Below are 25012 nucleotides of genomic sequence, written 5' to 3' on the forward strand. Positions count from 1 at the left end.
CCAGGACCAAGTGGTTCATTTTCTCGCACATGCCGTTGGTTTGGGCGTGGTATGGAGTGGTCCGGATCTTCTTGCAGCCGTACAACTGACAGAATTCGTGAAACACTTCTGCTTCAAAAGCCGGGCCTTGGTCAGTCAGCACCTTCTCGGGGTACCCATGGGGTCGGCAAAAATAAGCCTGGAACGCTCGAGCAGCAGTTCGACCAGTAAGGTCCTTGACGGGGACTACCACCATAAATCTTGAGTAGTGGTCTACCATGGTCAATGCGTAGGTGTACCCACTTCGGCTAGGGGTGAGCTTAACATGGTCTAGGGCGACCAGTTCCAGCGGCTGATGGGTGACTATGGGATGTAACGGTGCCCTCTGGCTAGTCTCGTCCTTTCTCCTCAGCGTACAAGGACCGCACTCTCGGCACCAGGCTTCCACCGATTCACGCATCCCACTCCAATAGAACCGCTCCCTCAACAGCATCTCCAGCTTCTTCCACCCGAAGTGGCCAGCACCATCATGGTATGCCCGCAGTACAGTAGCGACATCAGCCTGAGGAACGATTAGCTGGCATATTTTCTCATGGGTCTTCGGGTTGATCAGCTCACGGTACAGCCTCCCTTGGTGTAGGTAAAGCCGTTTCCGTTCTTTCCACAAGCGTTGGGCTTCGGCTGGAGCGCTGGGGTCCATTCCCATGGCGCCTTGTTCCACCAGAGTCTTGACAAGGCGGACAGCCGGCGCTTGGTCCTGGGCGTCCTGCCACTCTTGACTGGGCCGCGGGTCCAGATCCACCCTTTGCTGACATACCTGTACCCTCTCAGTAGGCGGCTGGTGAAACGCAGGCAACTCAATCTCCTCGAGGTCGTCATCCTCACACCCCTCTTCTGACAAATGGGGCATCCGGGAGAGTGCATCTGCATTGATGTTGACACGACCAGCTCGGTACTTTATGGTGAAATCATAGTTGGCTAACCGGGCTACCCACCGCTGCTCCAGCGCGCCCAACTTGGCCGTGTTCAGGTGAGTTAGCGGATTGTTGTCCGTAAACGCGGTGAATTTCGCTGCCGCCAGGTAGTGGCGGAACCGCTCTGTGATAGCCCACACCAACGCCAATAGCTCGAGCTTGAAGGAGCTATAGTTCTCAGGGTTCCTTTCGGTCGGCCGGAGTTTTCGGCTGGCGTAGGCAATCACCTTCTCCTTTCCATCCTGGACCTGGGACAAGACCGCTCCTAGCCCCACGTTACTGGCGTCCGTGTGGAGGATGAACGGGCGCCCATAGTCAGGGTACGCCAAGACCTCTTCTCCGGTCAAGGCCGCCTTCAACTGGCCAAAGGACTCCTCATGCTTATCCTCCCACAACAGTGGGGCTCCAATGGGTTTACCACCTTTGGTCTGTCCCACGAGGAGATCTTGCATGGGGGCAGCCATCTTCGTGTACCCCTTTATAAAGCGCCGATAGTACCCCACCAGACCCAGGAACTGCCTTACTTCCCTCACTGTGGTTGGTCTCGGCCAGCTCTGGATGGCAGTGATCTTCTCAGGGTCGGGGGCGACACCATCCGCACTCACCACATGTCCTAGATACTGCACCCTGGGTTTCAGCAGATGGCACTTCGAGGGCTTCAACTTCATCCCGAACTTGGCAAGGGACGCGAACACCTCGTCCAGGTGCTCCAGATGGGCCTCATACGTCTGGGAATAAACAATCACATCATCCAAATACAGCAGGACGGTCTCGAAGTTTAAATGTCCCAGACAGCACTCCATCAACCGTTGGAAGGTCCCGGGGGCATTGCACAGCCCAAGCGGCATGCTATTGAATTCGCAGAGCCCCATCGGGGTGGTGAAGGCGGTCTTTTCCCGGTCCTCGGGGGCCACGGCCACTTGCCAGTATCCGCTGGTGAGGTCAAGGGTCGAGAAGTAGTTTGCAGTTCTCAGTGCAGCCAAAGATTCTTCAATACGAGGCAATGGATAGGCATCTTTATGGGTTATCTGGTTGATCTTCCGGTAGTCCACACACATCCGCATGGTACCATCCTTCTTATTGACCAGTACCAACGGAGCGGCCCAGGGACTACAACTGTCCCGAATAACCCCTGCCTCCTTCATATTCTTCAACATATCTTTGGCACACTGGTAATGTGCAGGGGGAATAGGTCTATACCTCTCTTTGATAGGGGGATGTTCACCCGTGGGAATGTGGTGCTGGACCCCCTTGATCTGCCCAAAGTCTAGGGGGTGCTTACTGAAAACCTGTTCGTACTCCTGCACTACCCTGTGTACCCCTGCCCTGTGATGTGTAGGGGTATCATCAGTGCCCACATGTAGCTGTTGGTGCCACTCCTTGGTGTCCCCCTGGGGTGGGGAAGTGCTGGTGGTAGGTGGGAGTGTGGATGGACGGGCTTCCTGGATAGTGTGAGGGTCCAGGGTGAGCAGCTTGGCAATGGTGGCATACCGGGGGAGCCTGACTTCTTCCTCCCCACAGTTCAACACTCTCACGGGCACTCTCCCTTTCTTCACATCTACCACCCCTCGAGCGGCCACTACAGTGGGCCAGTGCTCGGAAGGCATGGGCTCCATCATCGCAGGGTAGTCACGCCCCTGAGGCCCTACTGCTGCCCTACACCAGATCATCATCTCACTCCTATGGGGTACAGTCAATGGAGCAACATCCATCACTCGCACTACACCAATCTCCCCTCCGTTTGAGCTTACATGCTGGCGGTACATCAGGGCGCGGATCTCACGCTGCACAGCCCTCTGCCGGCTCCCCGCCGCCGTGGCGGCTAGCTGTTGCAAAAGGTTCAACACATCAGCCATGCAGTGTTCCATCACATTGGTTCCCAGCACTATTTTCGGGTTATGATCACTGGGTTCATTCATGATCACAATCATGCCCTGATGTTGCAGTTCAGCTTGCCCCACTGTCATAGCCACCTCTTTATACCCCACCTGGGTCAATGGAAGTCCATTAGCGGCAATCAAATTTATACTATTGTCTGGAGGCGCCAGCTCGTCTGTGGCCCAATACTGCTGATACAACGTGTACGGTATGGTAGTTACCTGTGATCCAGTGTCCAAGAGAGCCATCACTGGTATGCCGTCCACAGCCACGGGGATGATATGTCGGGGCCCGCCCTATCGGTCTCGCCAGTCCGGGGGGCCACGGTGTTCTACTCCTGAGGATTGGCCCGGGGCCCCAGGGGTTGCTCGTTTAACGGGCACTGTCGGTAATAATGGCCCGGCTTACGGCACTTGTAGCAGATTGGAGGTCTGCTCCGCGGGTTGTTAGCGCTTCTCCGCTGCATCCAGGGAACATCTTCGGGACTGTCAGCAAGCTGTATCTGCGCTGGAGGCTGGGATCTGGTCAGAGGTTGCAGTGCAGCAAGGATTTTGGCAAGGTCTCCGTCCAGGCGACGGACCTGGGCTGCCAACTCTTCGACTGTGCTGCTCGGGGCTGCAGGCATTACAGAGGTTGGTTTGGCTGAGGCCGCCATAACAGGAGCTGTCTCGACGGGCCACGGGACGGGTTCCAGAACTTCAGCAGCTGGGGGCTGTAGTGCTTTAATAGCCCGCTCCTTTAACACAGCAAAGTCCACATCAGGGTGTTCTAGGGCCCACAGCCGGAGTTGTTTACGATCCTCAGGGGACCTCATCCCCTGCGCAAAATGCTCCACTAACATCTTGTTGCTATCCGCCTCATTAATAGAGTTCACCCGCTTCAGCGTGCGGAGGGCGGTCTGCAGACGTAGAGCATAGTCCCGAATGCTATCTCCAGCTCGTTGCCGGCACTGGTAAAACTGCATCCTCAGCTCAGCTTCAGTCCGGGTCTCGAAGGCAGTCTGTAGCTTCTCGAAGATGGTGGCTACAGAGAGCCGGTCCCCCTCGGCCCAGGTCTCCGCTTCCTGCTCCGCCGCACCGGTTAACTGGCCCAGCACTATCGCAGCATGTTGCTTATCAGTCAGGGGGTACAGCTCTAGCAACGGGTTAAGCATTTTCCGGAAGGCCTGTAGGGCATCCGGTTTCCCGTCATACTGCGGTAGCCAGGCAGCTCCGGGTGCATAGGGCAAGGAAAACGGCATGACCTGAGCAAGCGCGGGGGCCGCGGCACCTCCCGCCGGTACGACCGGGGCCTGGGCAGGCCCATTCCCATCCGCGGGTGCCGCTGTGGCTGCGACCACCGCTCCTCCAGCGGCTCCGTCGGGCGCAGACATCTTGTATTCGTCCCCCTTAGCTCTTTCCGGCCCCTCCTCTCTCGGGGCGGGGTTTTGGCCTTCGCGCCTCTACTGCTCGAGAAGACGCTCGAGCGGGAACTTTTCGCGCCAAAGATGGCGGCTTCTGAAATTTTTCTGCCGGATGCCTCCGGCGGTAACAAGGCGCACCTCTACCCAACGGCAGAGCGGTAAGATCCTGTTCGTGACGCCAAGTTGTCGCGGGCGGGGAGGAGGGTGTCAGCACACCGCGCTCACCCCTTCTGCTCGGGTCCGGCAGCTGCTCACTGGTGGCTCGAGCGGTGGGCCGGATCCCGGGGTGTCTCAAGCGACACTCCTCGCCCGTGAGTGAAAGGGGATGTTTGTTGGATGTGGGGATTGTTATAGTTCGTGACGCCACCCACGGTTGTGGTGATTGCACCACCGCTGCTCAGTGTGGGGGTCCCGGGGATGGTGATGCGGAGCAGCCAGGTGTGGTGTTGCCCCTCCGTGGGTAGGGGTTGGTGATGAGATGTGAAGTGTAGGGCCTGGAGGGCGCAGGGACGCGGGGGCAGCGCTGTGCCTTGCGGCACTATGGTACTCACTCAGCCTGACACACGGACACAGTCTGTACGGTAAACCAACGGCTGGTAGGACGGTCCCACAGACGGCTGCACCTGCACTCCCGGTAGGTGACGGTGACGTTTCTCTTCCTTGCACCTATGTTGTCTGATGGTAGCGGTGGATTCCCTCCGGTTACCCGCTCCCCGACTGCAATCTGGGCCGGAGGAGCTCTACACTTTGCCCGCAGGCGCTGGCCCTGGGGAAACTGGTGCCTTGGCGGTGGCGGTGTCTCCCCGGTAATGGTCGGGCTGTTGCCGTCAATCGGGACTTGGTTGTTGGGGGATCTGCGTCCCCGTCACTGACGGATTTGGCAAATTTGGCGACTCCTAGCCTTGCCGGGGTCCGAGAGGCCCCTGCCCTGGTGCTGACTGTCCTTCGGAACACTGCTCCAGACCACCGGGCACACAGCCAATGGGGTCCTTCCAGGAACTTCCAAACGGTCCCCCTCCAAACAGTCACCGCCGTCGCTGACCTTGCTGTTCTGGCCCTACACAAAGCTGGGCTGTCAGGCTTTCTTTCCTTCTGTCACTTTGCTTACTCTTCTCCTTTACTACTTTCCTTCCTTCACTTTCACTTTCTTAACTCCTCCACTTTAGCTCCTCACACTTGCCCTGCCTGGGCTATCTTGCTGTTCACTCTTTCATGTCCCTAGCTGGACTCTATCTGCCTGGTTACTTCCTGCCTCCAGAGTTGTGAGCTCCTTGGTGGGCGGAGCCAACCGCCTGGCCCACCCCCTGGTGTGCATCATCAACCTCTGGAGGAAGGCAACAAGGATTAGTGGTTAGCTGTGATGTGCCTACCTGGAGTGTGGGGTGTAGTGGTGTGTGACCTGTGTCCCCTGGCTTGCCCACACACACAGCTGTCTTCTGTACGGTGCGGATCTGATCACGGACACGATCAGTTGCACTCAGCCACAGCTCTGGACCTATAGAGATACTTCTCCATGCGGATGACCCTGGATGGGTGTCCTGCACGCCCTGCCTCTTTCATTGATAACTCCAGACTGCTCCTCAAAATTTGCATACAAATTTAGTAACTTTGTAAATACATAGCATTATGTATGCTTGAGTGATCCGAAGACTCTGTATTATATTCCTGGGTCATTATTAAAGAGATTATCCGAGACTTTGCCCAGAGATGATCTCTGCCGGAAAAAACGGTGACTCTCCTTCTTCATTTCACCTCACATTGACAGAGCAGCTTCTTCTCTTCTGCTCTGTTCTGACAAGGAGACATTACTGCTAATGTCATGCTGATTGACAGTCTGCTTCTCCCCACAGATAGGCAGCAAAGTGCTGGCTGTCAATCAGCATGACATTGGCAGAGATGCTCCATTGACAAAGCAAAGTGGAAGAGAGGAAGCTGCTCTGTCGACGTTTGCCGACAGACATCGTTGCACTGCAGGACAGGCAGGTAGTTAGCACCTACTCGATGATAAGTGCTTAGCCCAAAACAAGAAATAACCAACTTTAAAATGTTGATGGTTTTCACTGAACACAGTCAACAAATTTGTTGTCAGGCGCACACGTGAAAGCTTTGCAGAGTTCATATTATTCAGTGGGAAGTTAAGAGGCGCCTTACATATTTGATAAAAAAAAAAACCCTACTGATATTGGAATTACCAGGCGATCATCTGATATGTGTGATTGTGACTCTAGTCTCCCCCATGGCACGTCAGGGAAAAATAAGATGAGGAATATTGGATTTCATTATTTTCAATCATCAGCAGCATGTTGTATGGTTTGCATTGAGAACATATCACTCAGCTGAGACATACATTTATGTAAATGGAGGAGTCGGGGCAGAGATAGCTGTCAGTTGAAAGATTCTACCAAATGGTCATCTATGGGCACCTGTTATGGTCAGGAGACCACAAAAGATCTTACAAAAATCCCATAAAAAATGGTTGAAGATAATACAGGAGTAGTTGGAAACTTAGCTGGCTGCAATCCACTGACTACTCAAACAGAACTAGAAGTAGCGGTGGAGCGTTCCTAACAAACCTAGACTCCTTGTCACCGCTGGAGAACTAACTAACCTCAAAGATGGAATGAGGAATCCTGACTTGCCTGAGAGCAGCACCAAAGAAAACTCAATGCCCACAACATATAATGACAGTGATGTAAGAAAAAAACAACACACCGATGCTAAATATAGAGTTAAGCAAAGAGAGGCCATGCTAGCTAGATACAAAAGTATAGGACAGATTGCTGGTTGCAGCTAGTTAAAACCCTGAATAATACCAACACCTGATAATGAAAAATTCCCTTAAAGATTACACGATCTTTCCTCCCACTATATCAGGAACTCTTGTGCAAGTACATTTAAATAGAAAATTCAAATATATTAGAAAAGATCTTAACTACAGAAACATATGAGATGCAAAAAATACAAAACTCCTGATCAAACAGGGAGTAAAAACTCCCTTTCTTGCTGGGAATAAATTATCCTCCAAAAATAGTGCAGGAAGAGCACTACTTATTCACTTGCAAGAAACAAAAAGGGAATATTCTCAAACACATATTTAGAAAAAGACATAGATTAAGCAGAAACGCCCTTCAGTGCAAATTCAGCCTTTAACCAAGCACAGACTAAGAACAAAATACATATCAGGTATAGCTGCAGACTCAGGATGACATGGAAACAAAACCGATGCAAAGGAACGAAAAACCGCTGTAGAAATCATTCCTGGAGAATCTAAAAAGGCATGAAAAGGCAAAACAAAAACGAAAGGGAAAGGCAAAAGCCTAAAGGCTGGAGGAGACAAAATTCAGGACATCTTCACATGGAGCAGAAACAATTATCACCGGCAAAGGTTAGACAGAGACTGTCTTCCTATATCCCCCAGGCTGGACTGCATAGGCTTTCTGAAACAGCAATCATCTCCAACACCTGTCTGAGTGACAGATGCAGAATCAGACTCACTACCAGCACTAGCCATCAGAGGGAGCCCAGAAACACTCCCGGGAACAGGACCGTCTCTGATGATATTCACAACAGGCACCATTGGTCAATTTTACATGAGATTATTGCATAGGACTAAAGCTTCCCAGAATAAAAACACCTGAGAAAACTTGAAGAGAAAATAGGACCTCATTCAGACATCCGTGATTCACATACATGATCTCTCAATATTTTTTAACAGATAGAAGTCTACTCATTGTAGTCTATGGGACTGGGTGGCCTGTAAAAGATCATGGAGACATGTCCAATTTTGATCACGAATCAAAATGACTTCCGGACAAGTCTAAAAGGTCACCTTGCCGCTGGCTGTAGGGCTCACAAAAAACTGGCCATTTTTGTGGTTGTTTTCTAGCAGTAATGCATGTCTATATTCCCATATTCATTGTTTTACGTATCTTAGCACTATGGAGTGTAACTGTCTTCTTTTTATTACTATCGTTCATGTTCAGTCTGCGCCTGTTCACATTAGAAATGTAGGAAGTGCCATCAGTCTTTTTCTTAGATTACAGGGTTGTCACGTGGTCCTTCTTCCATATCACACAATCAACAGAGCGAGAGATGGCTGTACAATCCAAGGAGCATTTATTTCAAGCAAATCAACTGGTCCATAGAGTAATCCACAAAACAGAGGGTAAAATTGTCCAGTAGTGGCATAAATGTCCCCATCTCTCTGAGAAGTCCCAGTTTCTCCCAGAGGATCAATCCTTCTTCCTTCAAGTTCTCAAACAGACTGCCTGCCCCAGGTAAACAAAAAGGTCTCTAGGCCCACCTCCTCCCACACCCAGGGACCTAAGCGCCTCAAGAGGCTATAACCTTGCACTATAGGGGGTGATTACTTACAAACAATACAATGTACACAGAAGCAGTACAAGTAAAGCTTAAAATAGGAATCTGTACAGCAAGATACACCTCCCCCATATCTTAACATCATAACCTCTCCCTCCTTCTTAATAAGTGAGTATGTTGTGAGGTCTACACAGACCTCTGGCCACCTCACTTAAGTCCATGTTGCTCAGCTGTGAATAGTCTATGGTTTTTCTTGCCGAACAGTCCATCAGCGTTCTGGTGTTGGCTTCCACACTTGTATTGGATAGAGAAGCTTTAGGTAGTCCCTTGTACAGCGATAGGGTTGGAAGGACAAGCTTCCCTTTGTGTCCTCCTTCCCTCAAACTGTGTTTCCTGCACCCACAAATCGGCATTGTGGATTTTCCACATCATTTCCTAGGAGAATATTTGCAGGCAGGCCGCTCATCACCCCAACCACACATTGCTTGACTCCAAAGCCACAGTCCCGATTCACAGTAACTTTTGCGATATTCCTTTTTTGTCCTCCAGCCAATTCAATAACAATCCCTGGTCCATGATGTATCGCCTCTGGCCGAACCACCCGGGGATCAGATATTGTGAAAAATGCCCCAGAATCACAAAATCCAATGACTCTCTGTCCATCCAGCGCAACCTCCTGTAAGTGCTTGCTTTGATGGTAAGAGGAACTCGGGGCTGTGGCTCGCAGCCCATAAACCCCTAGTGGCCGACCATGAGTGTCTGAATCATTAGGCAAGTCAACTTGAAGGGGTGAGAACTCTTCCCCTATTGTGTTCGGGTGTAGAGAATGAACAGGTCGATTTGGTGCAAGGTCATTCCTCAATCGACCAGCAGGACAAGTGTTTTGCAAATGCCCAGGCTGCCCACATCGATAACATCTCCTCTGCGTCGGACTCCTTCTAATGTGCATTCTGGAGAAGGCAGTAGGGAGAACCTGGTGACAAAGGCCGGAGGCCATACACTCCAACAGGGGCATCTATGTTGCAGGCGTCAGGGGTACACTCCGGTGGAGGTGGTGGTAACTCTTCCTCAGGCGGGATGGAATGCACAAAATGTACTGGACAAGATGGAGGTGCGCGGGGCTCCCTCCGAGTCCTTTTGGGACAACTGGATTGCAGATGCCAAGGTTACCCGCACCCATAACATCTCCTCTCTGTGATTCCCCCAAGGCGTGGTCGGACCTGTTGGGGCGCAGGATTGTGAGCAGTGGTTGTCATCAGCCTGTGGCTGGTTGGAGGGGCAGATATAACTGGAGAGGGCCAGGGAGCAGGAACAGGCTGTGTCTTATTTTCCAGAAACCCCCTCCATTGCGGTCGGATAGTAAGGGCCTAATCAGCCAGTGCAGCAGCTCTATCCAAGGTGCACGGTGTGCGCTCTCTGACCCATTCCCGTATTTCTGAAGGACACTTGTAAAGAAATTGTTCTATAAGAAATACCTGCATAACATCTTCCACAGTGAAGGCGTCTTCTGCTTCCAGCCATCTCCGACATGCCTGGGACATCTTATGGGCATACATCCTAAACGATCCCCCCGTAGTGCATGGGAGGTCTTGGAACTGTGCCCTATGTGAGTCTGGGGTGATAGCATTGTAATCCAGGATAGTCCGCTTTACAATGTTGTAATCCCGGTTCTGCTGTGAGTCAGTGGTGCGATAAGCCTCCGCTAGGCTTCCATTCAGGAGTCCCACTAACAAACGTACCCAGCCAGAGTGGGGGAACCTCCATCATGACACACTGCTTCTCAAAGTCCTTGAAGAACCCTTCCACATCTCTGAAAGCCTCATCAAATGGTTTGAAGTCTGCCCGGGTTATCCGTACAGGCTCCTGGATCGCTGGGTTTATGCTCCAACTCACATTATTCTCTCTGTCGGACTCCATTGCTTCTTGTCTCCTCTGTGCTTGGCGAGCAGCCTGCTACTTAAATTCCTGAGATACACCGGGGCCAAGAGCTGCCATCTCTTCTTCGAACCACACCACCCACTGGCTTTTTGGGGCAGGGATCCCCGTCCCCAGTGTTTGTCCGTCACTCATCTGGGAGGAGGTGGACTGGCTCTCACCCACAAGTAGATCAATTAAGGCTTCTTTACTCAGTCCCTAGTAGCTCAGGCCCAGATCTTTGGCTCCTTTAGACTGGATGCGGTCCAGTTTCTGTACTCACTCTGTGGGTTGATCTCCATTAGACTGCACTCTGTTGATCCCACTGCTGAAACCAGTTGTCACAGGGTCCTTCTCCCATATCACACAATCAACAGAGTGAGAAATGGCTGTACAATGGATCATTTATTTCAAGCAAATCAAATGGTCCATAAAATAATCCACAAAACAGAGGGTAAAATTGTCCAGTAGTGGCATAAATGTCCCCGTCTCTCTGAGAAGTCCCAGCTTCTCCCAAAGGATCAATCCTTCTTCCTTCAAGTTCTCAAACAGACTGCCTGCCCCAGGTAAGCAAAAAGGTCTCTAGGCCCACCTCCCCCCCACACCCCGGGCAGATGCGCCTCAAGAGGCTATAACCTTGCACTATAGGGGGTGATTACTTACAAACAATACAATGTGCACAGAGGCAGTACAAATAAAGCTTAAAATAGGAATCTGTACAGCAAGATAAACCTCCCCCCATATCCCACCATCACAAAGGTCATGCCTTCTGATTGAGCACTCCTGTTCTTCAGCCTGAGTCTATTTTAATTCTTTATTTTCAGGTTCCTCTCCGTCCATAAATTCTAGGTTTTTTAACCCACAGAGACATTAGTTTGATAGTGACCCAGCAAAAAGAGGTTGTCTTGCCGTTGGCTGTTGGGCTCACATAAAACTGGCCATTTTAAGTGTCTCCTTTTTGTTACTATGTTTCATGTTCAGTTTTTGTGGAGCCCCCGTCTCACCTTCAGGTCGCCTCAGGGTCTCCAGGGACTTCACGTGCTCGGAATCTTCTGGCCACAGGTAGGTCAGGTTAACTTCTATGGGAATCGTGACGCCACTCTCGGTAATTGCGGTCAGGAGATGACCGCCACTGCAGTTTTGGGGGCACCTGGGGGTGATGGTGAATGCAGTTTGGTGGTATGGCCTCCCGAGAGTGAGGCTGGCCCCAGGGCCCAGTGTAAGTGTGTAGTACCACAGGTCGCAGAAGAACTCACACACAAGCAGTAATGTCTTTCAGGGTTTTTACTCACTTTTCTGTTGGTAACGTGAGTCAACCTGGGCGATGCTATGACGAACCAGGAGGAACCAGGTATCCTTCAGGCTGATTTAGGGGTGACTGCTGACTCGCCTTCCTGCACCTTGTTTCGGTACACCCCTGACTTAAAGTACTGCGGGATGCGCCCAGGGAAGTCGCTGCTGCCATTCTCCCCTTTCTGACCCGTTTGCTGACAGCGTGGACCAAGGATAAGATGGCTCCAGGCTTGATCCTTCTTATGGGCCCCCCCGTTGATGTTGATGCTGCGGGCTCTGTGTTGGTTGGTGTGGGACCTCTAGTCCACCCCACCTGCAGGATTTAGCAGCTCCAGTAAATAGATTTCTGCTCTAGGGGCCTGTCCCCTCTGTGTGCATTCATTACCAGGAGTCCCCGTACTTACTTACTTACGTCCCCTTACTGCTCTCTCTCTTCAGGTGTCTTTCAGTCTGACCCAGTGGTAATGTTCTCCCCCGTCAGCCTTTTGGAATTCCCTATTTGTACTGACCCAGCATGGGTGCAGTACTCAGTGGTGCCTGACCAGGTCAGGGGCGCCACATTTTCACCTATTCACATTAGAAAGGTAGGATGTGCCATCAGTCTTTTTCTTAAGCGGGCATTACACGCTGCGACATCGCTATCCGATGCTAGCGATGGCGAGCGTGATAGCACCCGCCCCTATCGTTATGCCGATATGTGAAGATCGCTGCCGTAGCGAACATTATCGCTACGGCAGCGACACACGTACTTACCTGCTCGGCGACGTCGCTGTGACCGGGGAACCGCCTCCTTTCTAAGGGGGTGGTCCGCTCGGCGTCACAGCGACGTCACTAAGCAGCCGCCCAATCAAAGCGGAGGGGCGGAGATGAGCGGGACGAACATCCCGCCCACCTTCTTCCTTCCTCATTGCTGGCGTGTAGCACGTAAGGAGAGGTTCCATGTTCCTGCGGCGTCACGTAGCGATGTGTGCTGCCGCAGGGACGAGGATCAACTTCGCCCAAGCGACAGCAGTGATAATTGGGAGAGGACCCCCATGTCAATGAGGAGCGATTTTGGACGTTTTTGCAACGATCCAAAATCGCTCCTAGGAGTCACACGTTACGACATCGCTAAAGCGACCGGATGTGCATCACAAAATCCGTGACCCCAACGAGATCGCTGTAGCGATCTCGTAGCGTGTAAAGTCACCCTTAAGCGGGCTTTACATGCTACGATTTCGCTACAGCGATCTCGTTGGGGTCACGGATTTTGTGACGCACATCCGGTCGCTTTAGCGATGTCGTAGCGTGTGACTCCTAGGAGCGATTTTGGATCGTTGCAAAAACGTTTAAAATTGCTCTTGGTTGACATGGGGGTCCGTTGCCAGTTATCGCTGCTGTTGCTGGGGCGAAGTTGATCCTCGTCCCTGCGGCAGCACACATCGCTACGTGTGACGCCGCAAGAACGAGGATCATCTCCTTACCTGCCTCCGGCCACAATGCGGAAGGAAGGAGGTGGGCAGGATGTTACGTCCCACTCATCTCCGCCCCTCCACTTTCATTGGGCGGCCGCTTAGTGACGTCGCTGTGACGCCGAACGGACCGCCTTAGAAAGGAGGCGGTACACCGGTCACAGCGACGTCGCTATGCAGGTAAGTATGTGTGACGGGGGTGCCGGATTTTGTGCGCAACGGGCAGCGATATGCCCGTCTCGCACAAACGATGGGGGCGAGTCGCATGCTAGCGATATCGAGCCGGATATCGCAGCATGTAAAGCCACCCTTAGATTAAAAGTGTTTGAAAATCACTGACAGCATGAGGATGGCTTCAACCTACAATCTGTCTGCTGTCCATAATTAATATTGTGATGGATAGGAGAAATTTAGCAATTTTACATTTTTTTTGTCATACAAGAAAATTACTGATGGTAAAAACTGACACATTGCTGAAAATAGTATAGAAATGTTTTTATTTTGTCTGTTTCAGATATGGGCCTCCTAAGTATGTGCATCATGCTTCCGCTATTCTTCCTGGCTGCAGAGACGGTACAAAAACGGCAATCAAGGGGACAAACGGAAGCGGAAATACAAGCTAATGTATTAAGTAAGTAATTACATTGTTATTTTGTCACACGATTTACGGTCAGACATTTATCAGTGACTGTGAGCTGATTACAGTCCAGAGATTTGCTGTAAAGCAGCCTCATGAGCAAGAAAACAACCTATGGACTTCTGCGTGAGAGTGTGTGCATGCTCTGTGATCTGTGCAGAGGTCATTGTGCTGAGAGGAGGAGGAGGTGACATTTGACCGTCACCTGTAATTAATTATGGATCCTGTGTTATATACCGTATATGTAAATGTGTTATTTCTCAGTGTAAGGTCCCATACACATTACAGCAATGTTAATTGACCCTGCCAATATCAATAGGAATCACCGACAGTGTAATGTGCATGGTTTCCCATACAGATGATGTTGGGGGAGAGAAGGATCCGGACTGTTACATTTAAAACCCCAGTACTTTTGTTTTTCCTGGAGATAAACCGGTGCCAGAGGAGTTTGGATGTTGCTCTCTCATAGAAAGGACTAACAAATACAGTGTCAAGTGAAAAAAATGTTTGTTAAAACATGAAGAATAAAAAAATATATAAAAGTTCAAATCACCTGCCTTTTTTGCCCCATTAAAAATAAAGTGATTTAAAAAAAACCCAAAACATATTTAGTATCAGTGCTTTCGTAAAAGTCAGATCTATCAAAATATAAACTAAATTAATTTGAACCTCATAACGAGTAAACCATCAAAACATCAGAACTGCGTTTTTTTGGCCACCGCAACATTTCAATAAAATGCAATGAGGCGATCAAAACATCGTAACAACCTCAAAATGGTATCAGAAAAACATCAGCTCATCGTTCTGCTTCAACTGCTCGCGTTGTCAGAGCTGTGTGAGCGCAGAGAACGCCTCGATGTGCTCACACAGGTCTGACAACAACACACGCCATTAAAGCTGAATGATCTCACCCAGCTGTGAGATCTGTGTGAGCGCTGGGAGTGTGTTTGCAATCACTGCACACAGGGGCGGAATGAGAGTAGCCAGGGCCCCGGGCAGTTTAGAAGGTGAGGGCATCGTGTCATAGATCACGCGATTAGCACACATTTGCAGATCTGTAGATGCCAAAGGAAAAAAAACAGTGGAGTGCATAGCGTGCCGTACAAGTTTTTTTTCCTTTGTATACAGCACTATACATAATAGAGCAGGGGTGGGAAATTAATTTAACATAGCTCTTACAGCATAAGCCCTACATAGCCCTATACACAGTATGAGCTCCCACATAGCCCCTATATACAGGATGAGCCCCACATAGCTTCTATATACAGCATGAGCCCCATACATCCTCATATATACAGCATGAGCCAAACATAGCTCCTATATACATCATGAGACTCACATAGCCTCCTATATACAGCATGAGCCAGACATAGTTCCTATATACAGCATGAGCCAGACATAGTTCCTATATACAGCATGAGGCAAACATAGCCCCTGTATAGAGCATGCGCCAAACATAGCCCCTGTATACAGCACAAGCCAAACATAGCCCTTATATACAGCATAAGCACATTCATAGCCCAGTGTATAACATGAGCCCCCAAATAGCTCATATATAGAACATGAGGCAAAGATAGCCCCTTCATAAAGTATAGCACACGCAAAGCCCTTTATACAGCAGGAGCCCCACATAGCCTTTTTATATAGCAGGAGCCTCAGATAGTCCCTGTATGCAGCAGGAGCCCCACATAGCCCTTATGTACAGCAGGAGCCCCATGATAGTCCCTAAATAGAGGTACACATCCCATACACATCAGTCCACTAGGAGGCAGATAAGACGCGGAACCGTGGGTTGTAAAAGTAAATTTGACAGACTGTACTGTTGTACTAGGTTGGGTGGTGGTAAAGCAAGTGAAGTTAATGGAGGCAGAAACAAGTGAGGATCACGTATTAAAGAGACTATGTGTGGAGATGCTCTATGTAACAGAAGAAACGTACAAGAAGTTGTATATAGTTGTCATCAAGTGGTCGTACAGCAAAATAACATTTTTAAAGAACTGGTGGTTTCTCTCATTGAACTGGTTAATATCTGGTCCTGAAAAGCAGAAGTCAACAGCATCATGCAGCCTGCAAAGGCGTACCGCCTCCATAATTCAAGTCCACTCACCCAACCAGGACCACTGCTTTCATGTAGTGTGCCGGAGTGCAACAGACAACTACCTAACCCACGTCTAATGCCGTATGCCACATTTCACTTGGCGTAGTCAACAGGAACGAGCCTTACCGCCGGAAGACCAAAGTGATGGGAAGGCTTGAGTCACATGAAAGATGGTGACCATTACGCAGTCTTAAATGGCGCTGAGTATGGAAGTTGGTCTGAGGCGCAGTACGAGAAGGCGTTTTCTGCCCATCATGGGCATAGAAGATGGAAAAAAGTGTAAAGATCCATCCAGTCCTCAAGACGTTACACCTATCAGAGGGAGTGTTTTGCCTGGAAGGCCCAGATTGCAGCACAATGCGCCTGTCCCCGTGGGGAGAGGTGGAAGAGAAAGACCCGGTCAGGGCAGCATGAAAATGGGCAGAGGAGTTGAAGAAACGGGATACTAAGCCATAAAGAACCCCACCCAGCAAAAGACGGAGCTGTGAAGCAAAACACCAAGTGGTGTCAGCACCATTTTGTTTGCGGGACTTACAGGAGGAAGCAGACCTGTGCAATGGTATGTGAAGGCCATAGGCATGGTTTGATGTCCAGAGAAAGACTAGGATCCAGAGGGTGGCAGAGATTGATTGTCCTCATGAGGGAAAAGGTAAGATCATGTGACCTGGTGGAGAAGGTCACCTGGTCCCCTGAAAGAGATCCTGAGTCGTAGGCCTCACACCGTGACCTGGTTTATGGGTCGTGGAATGGCCAAGCAGTTGGAAGCTTTACGGGTTTAGTTGCTGATGGGTTCCCCACCAACCCTAAAGGAAATCCCGATCCCAAAAAAAGTCCCAATGCTGCTTGAAGTTGCCCCTAGGAAATCCTTGACCCGCCAAAGGTGAGCCTCCCATCACAAGGGCACAGTGGATCGCAGGTTTGGTTTGTGACAAAAAGTAGAAAGAGAAGTGGGTTCAGCTGATCAGTCCTGGAGGAAAGGCGTTTGCTCAGCCGATGACACAGGTTATGGTGATATGTTTCACAGTGGAAGGGTCTACATATTCCTGTTGGAGGAAAGCATCTGGCACAAAGTTTAGATTTTTATGTTATGTGTGGTATAATGTATTGGTGTCATCAAGGTTTCCAAATGGTCGAGGATGACCATCTTTAAAGAAAGGGAAAAGTGAAAAGAGATGGACATATTGTCACATTCCCCCTTGAAGACATCAATAGCGTTGTTAATATGCAATGTGAATTCTGACGTGTTTGTAATGTTGAATTGTATAATGTCAGACAGTAGGGCAAGAGATTGAGTTAATGTTTAGGGCTATCCCAGAGTAGAAGAGGCTTGAGCGCAGGCACAGTGAACATTTCTTGTCAGAATGTCAGATAGGGCTCAGTGTTCCAAATGTAAGCTCTGGTTAGAGCAGAGCCGCATGACGTGTGTGTCCCTAGAGAGAGAGAGGGGTGCGAGACTGTGGATAGCGAGACCCAGAATACGGAGACAAAAAGTGACCAAATTACAGAGGGATCTGTTGGAGATGGGTCAGAGGACTGACCAAAAGACTAAAGAGCAAATTGTTGGCACTATAATAGTTGAATAAACTTGTGTTTTGTTGAGTAAGCTTGACTAGACACAGAACAGACGTTTCAGTCTAACATTGATGTTAGACCAAAACATCTGTACTGTATCTGGTGAAGCTTACTCAACAAAATACAATTTTATTCAACTATTTGAGTGCCAAGTGTTTTTTTTGTTTGATAACGGACTAGATCCTACTTGAGCACCTACCACACAAAAGTTTCTCCACAATATGACCAAAAGACTAAGTGACTTAGTGGAAATGGGTCCTGGGACAGGATGCTTAGCAGTACTCCTAGAGTTTATAACTCTGAGGCTATGTGCGCACGTTGCGTAATTAAATGCAGTTACGCTGCGCTTTGTAGCGCAGCGTAACTGCATGCGTCCTGCGTCCCCTGCATAATCTATGGAGATTGTGCAGGGGCCGTGCGGACGTGGCGTCTTAGAGCGCAGCGCTTCGGCTGCTGCCCGAAGCGCGCGTTCTAAGAAGTGACATGTCACTTCTTCCGTGCGCTTTGCCGGCAGCTCCTGCTCTGTCTATGGCAGGAGCTGCAGGCAGAGCGCATGGAATCGGCTTTTTTTATTTTCACTACGGACATTTTCGGCAGCGATTTGAAGCGCACGTGTGCTCTTCAGATCGCTGCAGAAATTTCTGCAGTGAAGTACGCAACGTGCGCACATAGCCTTAAGATAATGGGCCAGGACAGAACAGAACGTGAGACAAAGTGAGTGCTGCAGGCAGGAGTTCCCTAAACATCAGAGAGCTTAACGCTAAGTTCGGCCATATTGGAAAAACAGTCATCTAGGAGGCTGATAACACACGGAACCCGGGGCTAGAGAAGTGACTTTCACGAACTGCACTGCTATTCTTAGCTGGGTTGTTGTGGAGCTGTGGCGCCCTGGCCTAGCCAGGTCGTCACAGGTAACATACAAACACCCCCCACCCCCATTAGACAGGGACACCAGCCAAACAAAAACCCTTGTTGCCTCCCTCCAGTGTCTGATGTCCACACCAGGTGGGCCGGAGACAAGCAGTTGGCCCCACCCACCAAGGAGTTCACAGGCCTGGAGGCGGGAAAAGTGACAGTTTAGTATTGGAGTTTGAAGAGTGACAAGTAAACACTTGGGTGTCTGGGTTTGTGGCCCAGGCACTGACAGCAAGGTTACCTTTCTTGCTGAGTGAGTACACCCGTGCCATCCGGCACCGCACCGCGCTGTCCCTGCAACCCTGCACCTCACCGACCCTGCCTCCCCGTAACATCATCGGGCCCCGGGACCACCAACCCCTACCCACGGAGGGGGAAAACAACATCCCAGCTGCTCCCTACCATCGCTCCCGGGATCCCCGTCACCAGCAGCGGTGGTGCCTATCTTCACCACGACCCGTGGGTGGCGTCACGGACTAAATTTCCCAAACCAACCACCCCTTTCACTCACGGGCGAGGAGCGCCGCTCGAGTCCCTGGATCCGGCCCACCGCTCGAGCCACCGAGCAGCGGCAGTAGCCGCAGCAGTGCCGGACCTGAGCGTTAGCAAGAGCGCAGCAGCGACGGCGTCTTCCCCACCCGCGACAACTTGGCGTCCCGAACAGGATTGAACCCCTCTACTTACCAGTAGAAGTGCGCCTTGTGATCTCCGCCGGCGGTGTCCGACCGAAAATTTTGAAGCGCCGCCATCTTGGCGCGAAAATCTCCCGCTCGAGCATCTTCTCCGAGCAGGGAAGGCGCGAAAGCGAAGCCCCGCCCCCAACAAACGGAAGTGCTGAAGAGTACCAAGGGGACGCGAGAGTGTGTCTGCCTGATGTAGCCGAGACTATAAAAGCGGGGACGCCAGGACTCTGCAAACAATTGGTTCCTGGAACACGGCCATGCAAGATGTCCCGTCCGTCCGGCACCGCAGAAGTCCCCGAGCCCACGCCAGGAACAGCGGCGTGGGTGGAAGCCCAGACCGCACAGATGTGCTGCCGCCTTCAAGCCCAGGTCCGGTTCCTGATGGAGCGCTGGGTGGCTGAGATGGAGGAAGTGGCGGCGGCCGTGCGGAGATGCGAGGTGGAGATAGAGTTGGAGGAGCGGGTAAGTGGCCCACGTCCCTATGTCCGAGAAGGACCGGCCGCTGCGCCTGAGGGGCCCGGCCTGCGCCCGCTCACCCTCCTGCTTCCCCCGCCATCCGTACCGGCTGCTGTCGCCCCTCCGCTCGGTCCGCTACCCCCAACACCGCTAGCGGAATCCAACCCGTCTGCCCTAGAGGACCGGCCTGGGGGCGTTGTTCGGGAACGGCCTGTGTCCCTCTCGCTACCGTGGAAGGCCCCCTCGGGAAGTAGCCGTCCGTGACAAGGAGCCATCGGCCCCGGAAGTGCCCGCACCTGAAGCCGTCCCGGCTCCGGCAGTCCGCCCGGCTGTGGAAGAACTGGCCACTGCTGGCCCGAAGGCTCAACCGGTGAGGTCAGCTAACCCTGAGTCCCCCTCCTCGGCTGAGGCTGCGCCGGGCCGCAACTGCAAAGCCGCAGTCCAGGCCATGTCACCGCAGGACCCCCACGAAAGAGAACCGGTAGTGGCCGGTGTGGGTGCGGTCCAGCGGGGCCTGACCTGGGCGCAGGGGTCTGCCAACGCCCCATACTGGGACAGGGAACCAAACCCGTTGGGCCGGGAGATTGCCGCCAGAGAGCAGCAGAGGGCCGAAGTGATGGCGAGGGTGATCAGGGAGAAGGACGCACTCCGTCATGCCACCTTTCGGGTGCGGGGCCCGGTGTATGAGGGTCAAGTCCGGCAGTTCGACCAACGGAGGGGGTTTAGCTTCATCTATGAGCCGGGCCTGGAGGCTGAAGTATTCGTGGCCCGCCGTGATGTCAATTCACACCTCCCCACGGGCCATCCAGGTCGTGATCTACTGCCGGGCGACCTAGTGACTTATACCCGGCACTGCGGAGAGAGGGGCTGGTTCGCCCTGGATGTAAAGCAGAGGAAGAGCCGCAGTGAGCAGATGCGGCTCCAGCCCCCTTCTCCACCAAACCGTCCAGATGTGGAGCAGGAAGAGGTCCTGGAGGAGTATGACCTTAAGTAGTGGCAGCGGTTCGCCGTTGCAAGCAGTTGTCCCCCATTGGGACCCTCAGCAGTGTGATTGAATGACTTTAATGAACCGTGAACCTTCACCTGATTGTCCATGTGATTATTCCGGCCGTTGCCGGCAAGTTGTCCCCGGAGGGACCCTGTGTGCTTTTACCCCTTTCTGCATGAGAGACTACTCATGGACATGGACGAAAACTGGCAGGCCACCCACGAACTTGTGGGCTTGTAAATAAGTTGAGGGGTGATTTTCCGTCGGAGCCGCCTCCGGAGAGGCAGATTGGAGGAAGGGCCCGCAGCAGAGCAGGCTGGGGCCTGGCCACCACCAGGACCGGTGGCCATCCTCCGGGGGTCAGGGGTCCCCGAAGGACGTGGGGTCCCCTGAAATGACAGCCGGGTGCGAGAAACCCGTTCCCACTCGGGCAGCCTGAACCTGGACTGGGGTCAAGGGGTGCTGCCCACTTCTTAGGGGCAGCATTAGGGCTAGGTTGCTTGGGTGGGAGAGCGGAAGACGCCCGTCCGTCTGTTATTATTAAAAATGTTTTTGTTTTATATGTGCAACGTTCAAGTGTCCTCACAAGAAATGCTTATGATTGAAAATGTTTACATGTTATTTAGATTTTTACACTTTTGAAAAGAAAAATAAAACCGGTGATGGACGGGCAGCCCGCGGACGGTCTGCATTTCACCAAGGGGGAATGTGGCACTCTGGCCTAGCCAGGTCGTCACAGATAACACACAAACACCCCCACCCCCATTAGACAGGGACACCAGCCAAACAAAAACCCTTGTTGCCTCCCTCCAGTGTCTGATGTCCACACCAGGTGGGGCGGAGCCAAGCGGTTGGCCCCACCCACTGAGGAGTTCACAGGCCTGGAGGCGGGAAAAGTGGCAGTTTAGTGTTGGAGTTTGAAGAGTGAGGAGTAAACACTTGGGTGTCTGGGTTTGTGGCCCAGGCACTGACAGCAAGGTTTGCAGACGGTGGTGGCCGTCTGCAGGAGTGGTGGAGCAACGCAGAACCGTAGGACCGGGGTCGGGCGTTGGCCCGCCGGTACTGACCAGGGAGCGAAGTGAAGCCAGCACACACAGGCAGGCCCATCGGACCCCGACCAGGCTTGGAGCCGCCGACAAAAGTCAGATCCGAATGTGACTGGAACCCAAGGGGTTTCACAACAGCAAAAGTCCCGATTGAAGGCAACCGCCCACACCGTGAGGGTATACAGCTACCGCCTAAGGCTAGAGACCCAAGGGCCAGCGCCTGCGGGCAAACGGGCTCCTCCGGTACCCATACACCGGGGAGCGGACTACCGTTGGGAATCCACAGTAGTCAGAATGAAAACATCAAGGTGCAGGGAAAGACAGCCACCATCACCTGTCCGGGGAGAGACACTGCAGCCGGCTGCGGGACCCGTCCATTCAGTCGTTTGGTTTACCGAGGGCTTTGTACCTTTCTTGCTGAGTGAGTACACCCGTGCCATCCGGTACCGCGCCGCGCTGTCCCTGCAACCCTGCACCTCACCGACCCTGCCTCTCCGTCACATCATCGGGCCCTGGGACCACCAACCCCTACCCACGGAGGGGGAAAACAACATCCCAGCTGCTCCCTACCACCGCTCCCGGGATCCCCGTCACCAGCAGCGGTGGTGCCCATCTTCACCACGACCCGTGGGTGGCGTCATGGACTAAATTCCCCAAACCAACCACCCCTTTCACTCACGGGCGAGGAGCGCCGCTTGAGTCCCCGGATCCGGCCCACCGCTCGAGCCACCGAGCAGCGGCAGCAGCCGCAGCAGCGCCGGACCCAAGCGTTAGCGAGAGCGCAGTAGCGACGGCGTCCTCCCCGCCCGCGACAGAGCAAGTGAAGTTATTGGGGGCAGGAACAAATGAGGTTGGAAATATAAAGAGATTATGTTTGGAAATGCTCTGTGTAACAGAAGAAACGTACGAGCAGTTGTGTACCCGCTATCTCCTGTATATAGTTGCCATCAAGTGCAGTAAATTAACGTTTTTAAAGAACTGGTGGTCTCTCTCATTGAATTGGTTAACATCTGGTCCTGGCCAGCAGAAGGTTGACAGCATCATGGAACCTGCAAAGGCGTACCGCCTTTGTTGTCCAAGGCTACACAACCAGCCAGGACACCTTCTTTCATGTAGCATGCCAGTGGACAACAGACGACTGCCTCGCCCAGAACCCACATCTCACGCCACGCTACAGCACTTTTGGATATATTCCAATTTGTAAGGCAATTAAGCATGTGTCTGTAATCTGTTATACTAAGGGTGACCACAGCATCTATAGTCCTCAACGTTGCCTATTTCTTAGTACCATCAATGCTGAGAAATACAGACAGATACCTATCCATCATGCAATACATGATGATCTTAACATTGAGTCTGTCTGGGATTATATGAAGTGACTGAATGATATGCACAAGCCTCATCTAGCACACCTTATTATGGGTAAGACTATTGTGACGCCCTGGCAAAACCAGGTAGTCACAAATAGGCCCCTGCATAACACCTTCCCTCACTAGGAAACACACAGCCAACCAGAAAACCCTAGTCACCCCCCTTAGGGAAAGACAGACACACCAGTGGGCGTGACCAGGCGGTTGTGACACGCCCACCCAGGGGTCCAGACAGCCTGGGGCGGGAAAGTAGGACAGATTTGCTTAGAGTGCAGTTTGGAGAGGAGTGTGGGCTGGAGCTAGGGGTAGCTCCAACAGTCAAGTCCAAGTTGAACGGTGCCAGGGTTAGGAGCCCTGGTGCCTTGGCTAGGGGGCAGACGGTGGTCTCCGTCAGCAGGAGACGGGAAGACGGCTCGGTGGAACCGAGGTGGACCGGGACAGGGTTGGAGCCCGCCGGTACCGACACGGGGAACCGACCCGGAAACCGTAGCACAAAGAGGGATACTCGGACCCTGAAGCCAGGAACCAGAAACAAGAGGAACTGGTTAATTAACCGATTGAGTCCAGGACTAGAGGTCTTGTCCCACCGAAAGTTCCAAATAGAAGACAACAGCCCACCAATTAGGGATAAGAGGTCACCGCCAGGGCCCATAGATCCCACGGGCCAGCGTCTGTGGGCACGGCTCTTTAGGCCACATCCAGCCGGGAGCGGACTCCTGAGTTTTATACTGGGAAAGTCCACCTTACACAACAGTGCAGGAAAGGATAGAGACCACCAGCCGGGTGGGGGATCCCGAACGCAACCGGCCGCGGCACCGGCCACCACCACCTTAGTTTACCAGAGACTTGTGTGTTTTACTAACAGTGAGTACACCAACACCCTCTACGGTCGTCATTCAGTAGTAAGAGAGCAGACTGAAGTTGGTCCGGGTGTGTGGCCCGGACGGATCAGCAAGACTGGCAGACGGTGGTGACCGTCTGCAGGAGTGGCCTATCGGAGTTTACTGTAAGGACCGTGGACGGGCGGTGGCCCGGCGGTACCGGGCTGGTACACAAAGAGAAGTCAGCACCATCTGGCAGGGGCTTACGGACCCCGGCAAGGCTAGGAGTCGCCGTGAAGTTGCCAAATCCGTTAGCAAAGGGAACCTCCTGGGTTTCCCAGCAGCCAAGTCCCGACATAAGGCAACAGCCCAACCAAGAGAGGGAGACATCGCCACCGCCAAGGCAACCATTTCCTAGGGCCAGAGCTTGCGGGCAAAAGGGGCTCCTCCAGCCCATATCCAAGCTGGGGAGCGGGTTACCGGTGGGAACCCATTGGAACCATCTACCGTACATAGGTGCAGGGAAAGGCAGTCACCATCAACCTGCCAGGAGAAACAACACCGCAGCCGTCTGTGGGACCCATCCATCCAGCCGTGTGTTTTACCAAGAACTGTGTCCTCATCATTGGCTAAGTGAGTACCACCGTGCCGTGCGGCACAGCACTGCCCCCGCGACCCTGCACCTGCCCAGGCCCTGTAACCCGCCTGCCAACCAACCCTACCCCCATCGCCGGGCCCCGGGACAACCAACCCCCCTACCCACGGAGGGGAGAACTAACAACAAAGCTGCTCCCTGTCACCGCTCCCGGGATCCCCGTCTAGAGCAGCGGTGGTGTCACCAATATCACCACAACCGTGGGTGGCGTCACGGACAACATAACCAAATCCCCACAATCAATCCCCATCCCTTTTCACTCACGGGCGAGGAACGCCGCTCGAGTCCCCGGGATCCGGCCCACCGCTCGAGCCACCACCGAGCAGCAACAGCAGCAGCCGCAGCCGGACCCGAGCAGTGGGAGAGCGCAGCGTCCCCTCCTCCGTCCGCGACAACTTGGCGTCACGAACAGGATCCTACCGCTCTGCCATTGGGTAGAGGTGCGCCTTGTTATTGCCGGAGGTGTCCGGCCGGAAAAATTGAGAAGCCGCCATCTTTGGCGCGAAAGATTCCCGCTCAAGCGTCTCCTCGAGTAGTGGAGGCGCGAAGGCCAAAACCCC

At 52.5% G+C, this 25012-nt stretch overlaps 1 protein-coding gene across 1 annotated transcript in view; it reads left to right on the forward strand.

The window, feature by feature from the left end:
• MATN2 (matrilin 2) overlaps positions 1 to 25012 on the forward strand; it is a 203550-nt gene that overhangs the window by 32192 nt on the left and 146346 nt on the right. The window contains 1 exon segment of the mRNA XM_075316235.1: positions 13726 to 13842. Coding sequence (XP_075172350.1) covers positions 13726 to 13842 — 117 coding nt within the window.

This window comes from Anomaloglossus baeobatrachus, chromosome 6, assembly GCF_048569485.1.
Source record: "Anomaloglossus baeobatrachus isolate aAnoBae1 chromosome 6, aAnoBae1.hap1, whole genome shotgun sequence".
NCBI classification, from domain to species: domain Eukaryota; kingdom Metazoa; phylum Chordata; class Amphibia; order Anura; family Aromobatidae; genus Anomaloglossus; species Anomaloglossus baeobatrachus.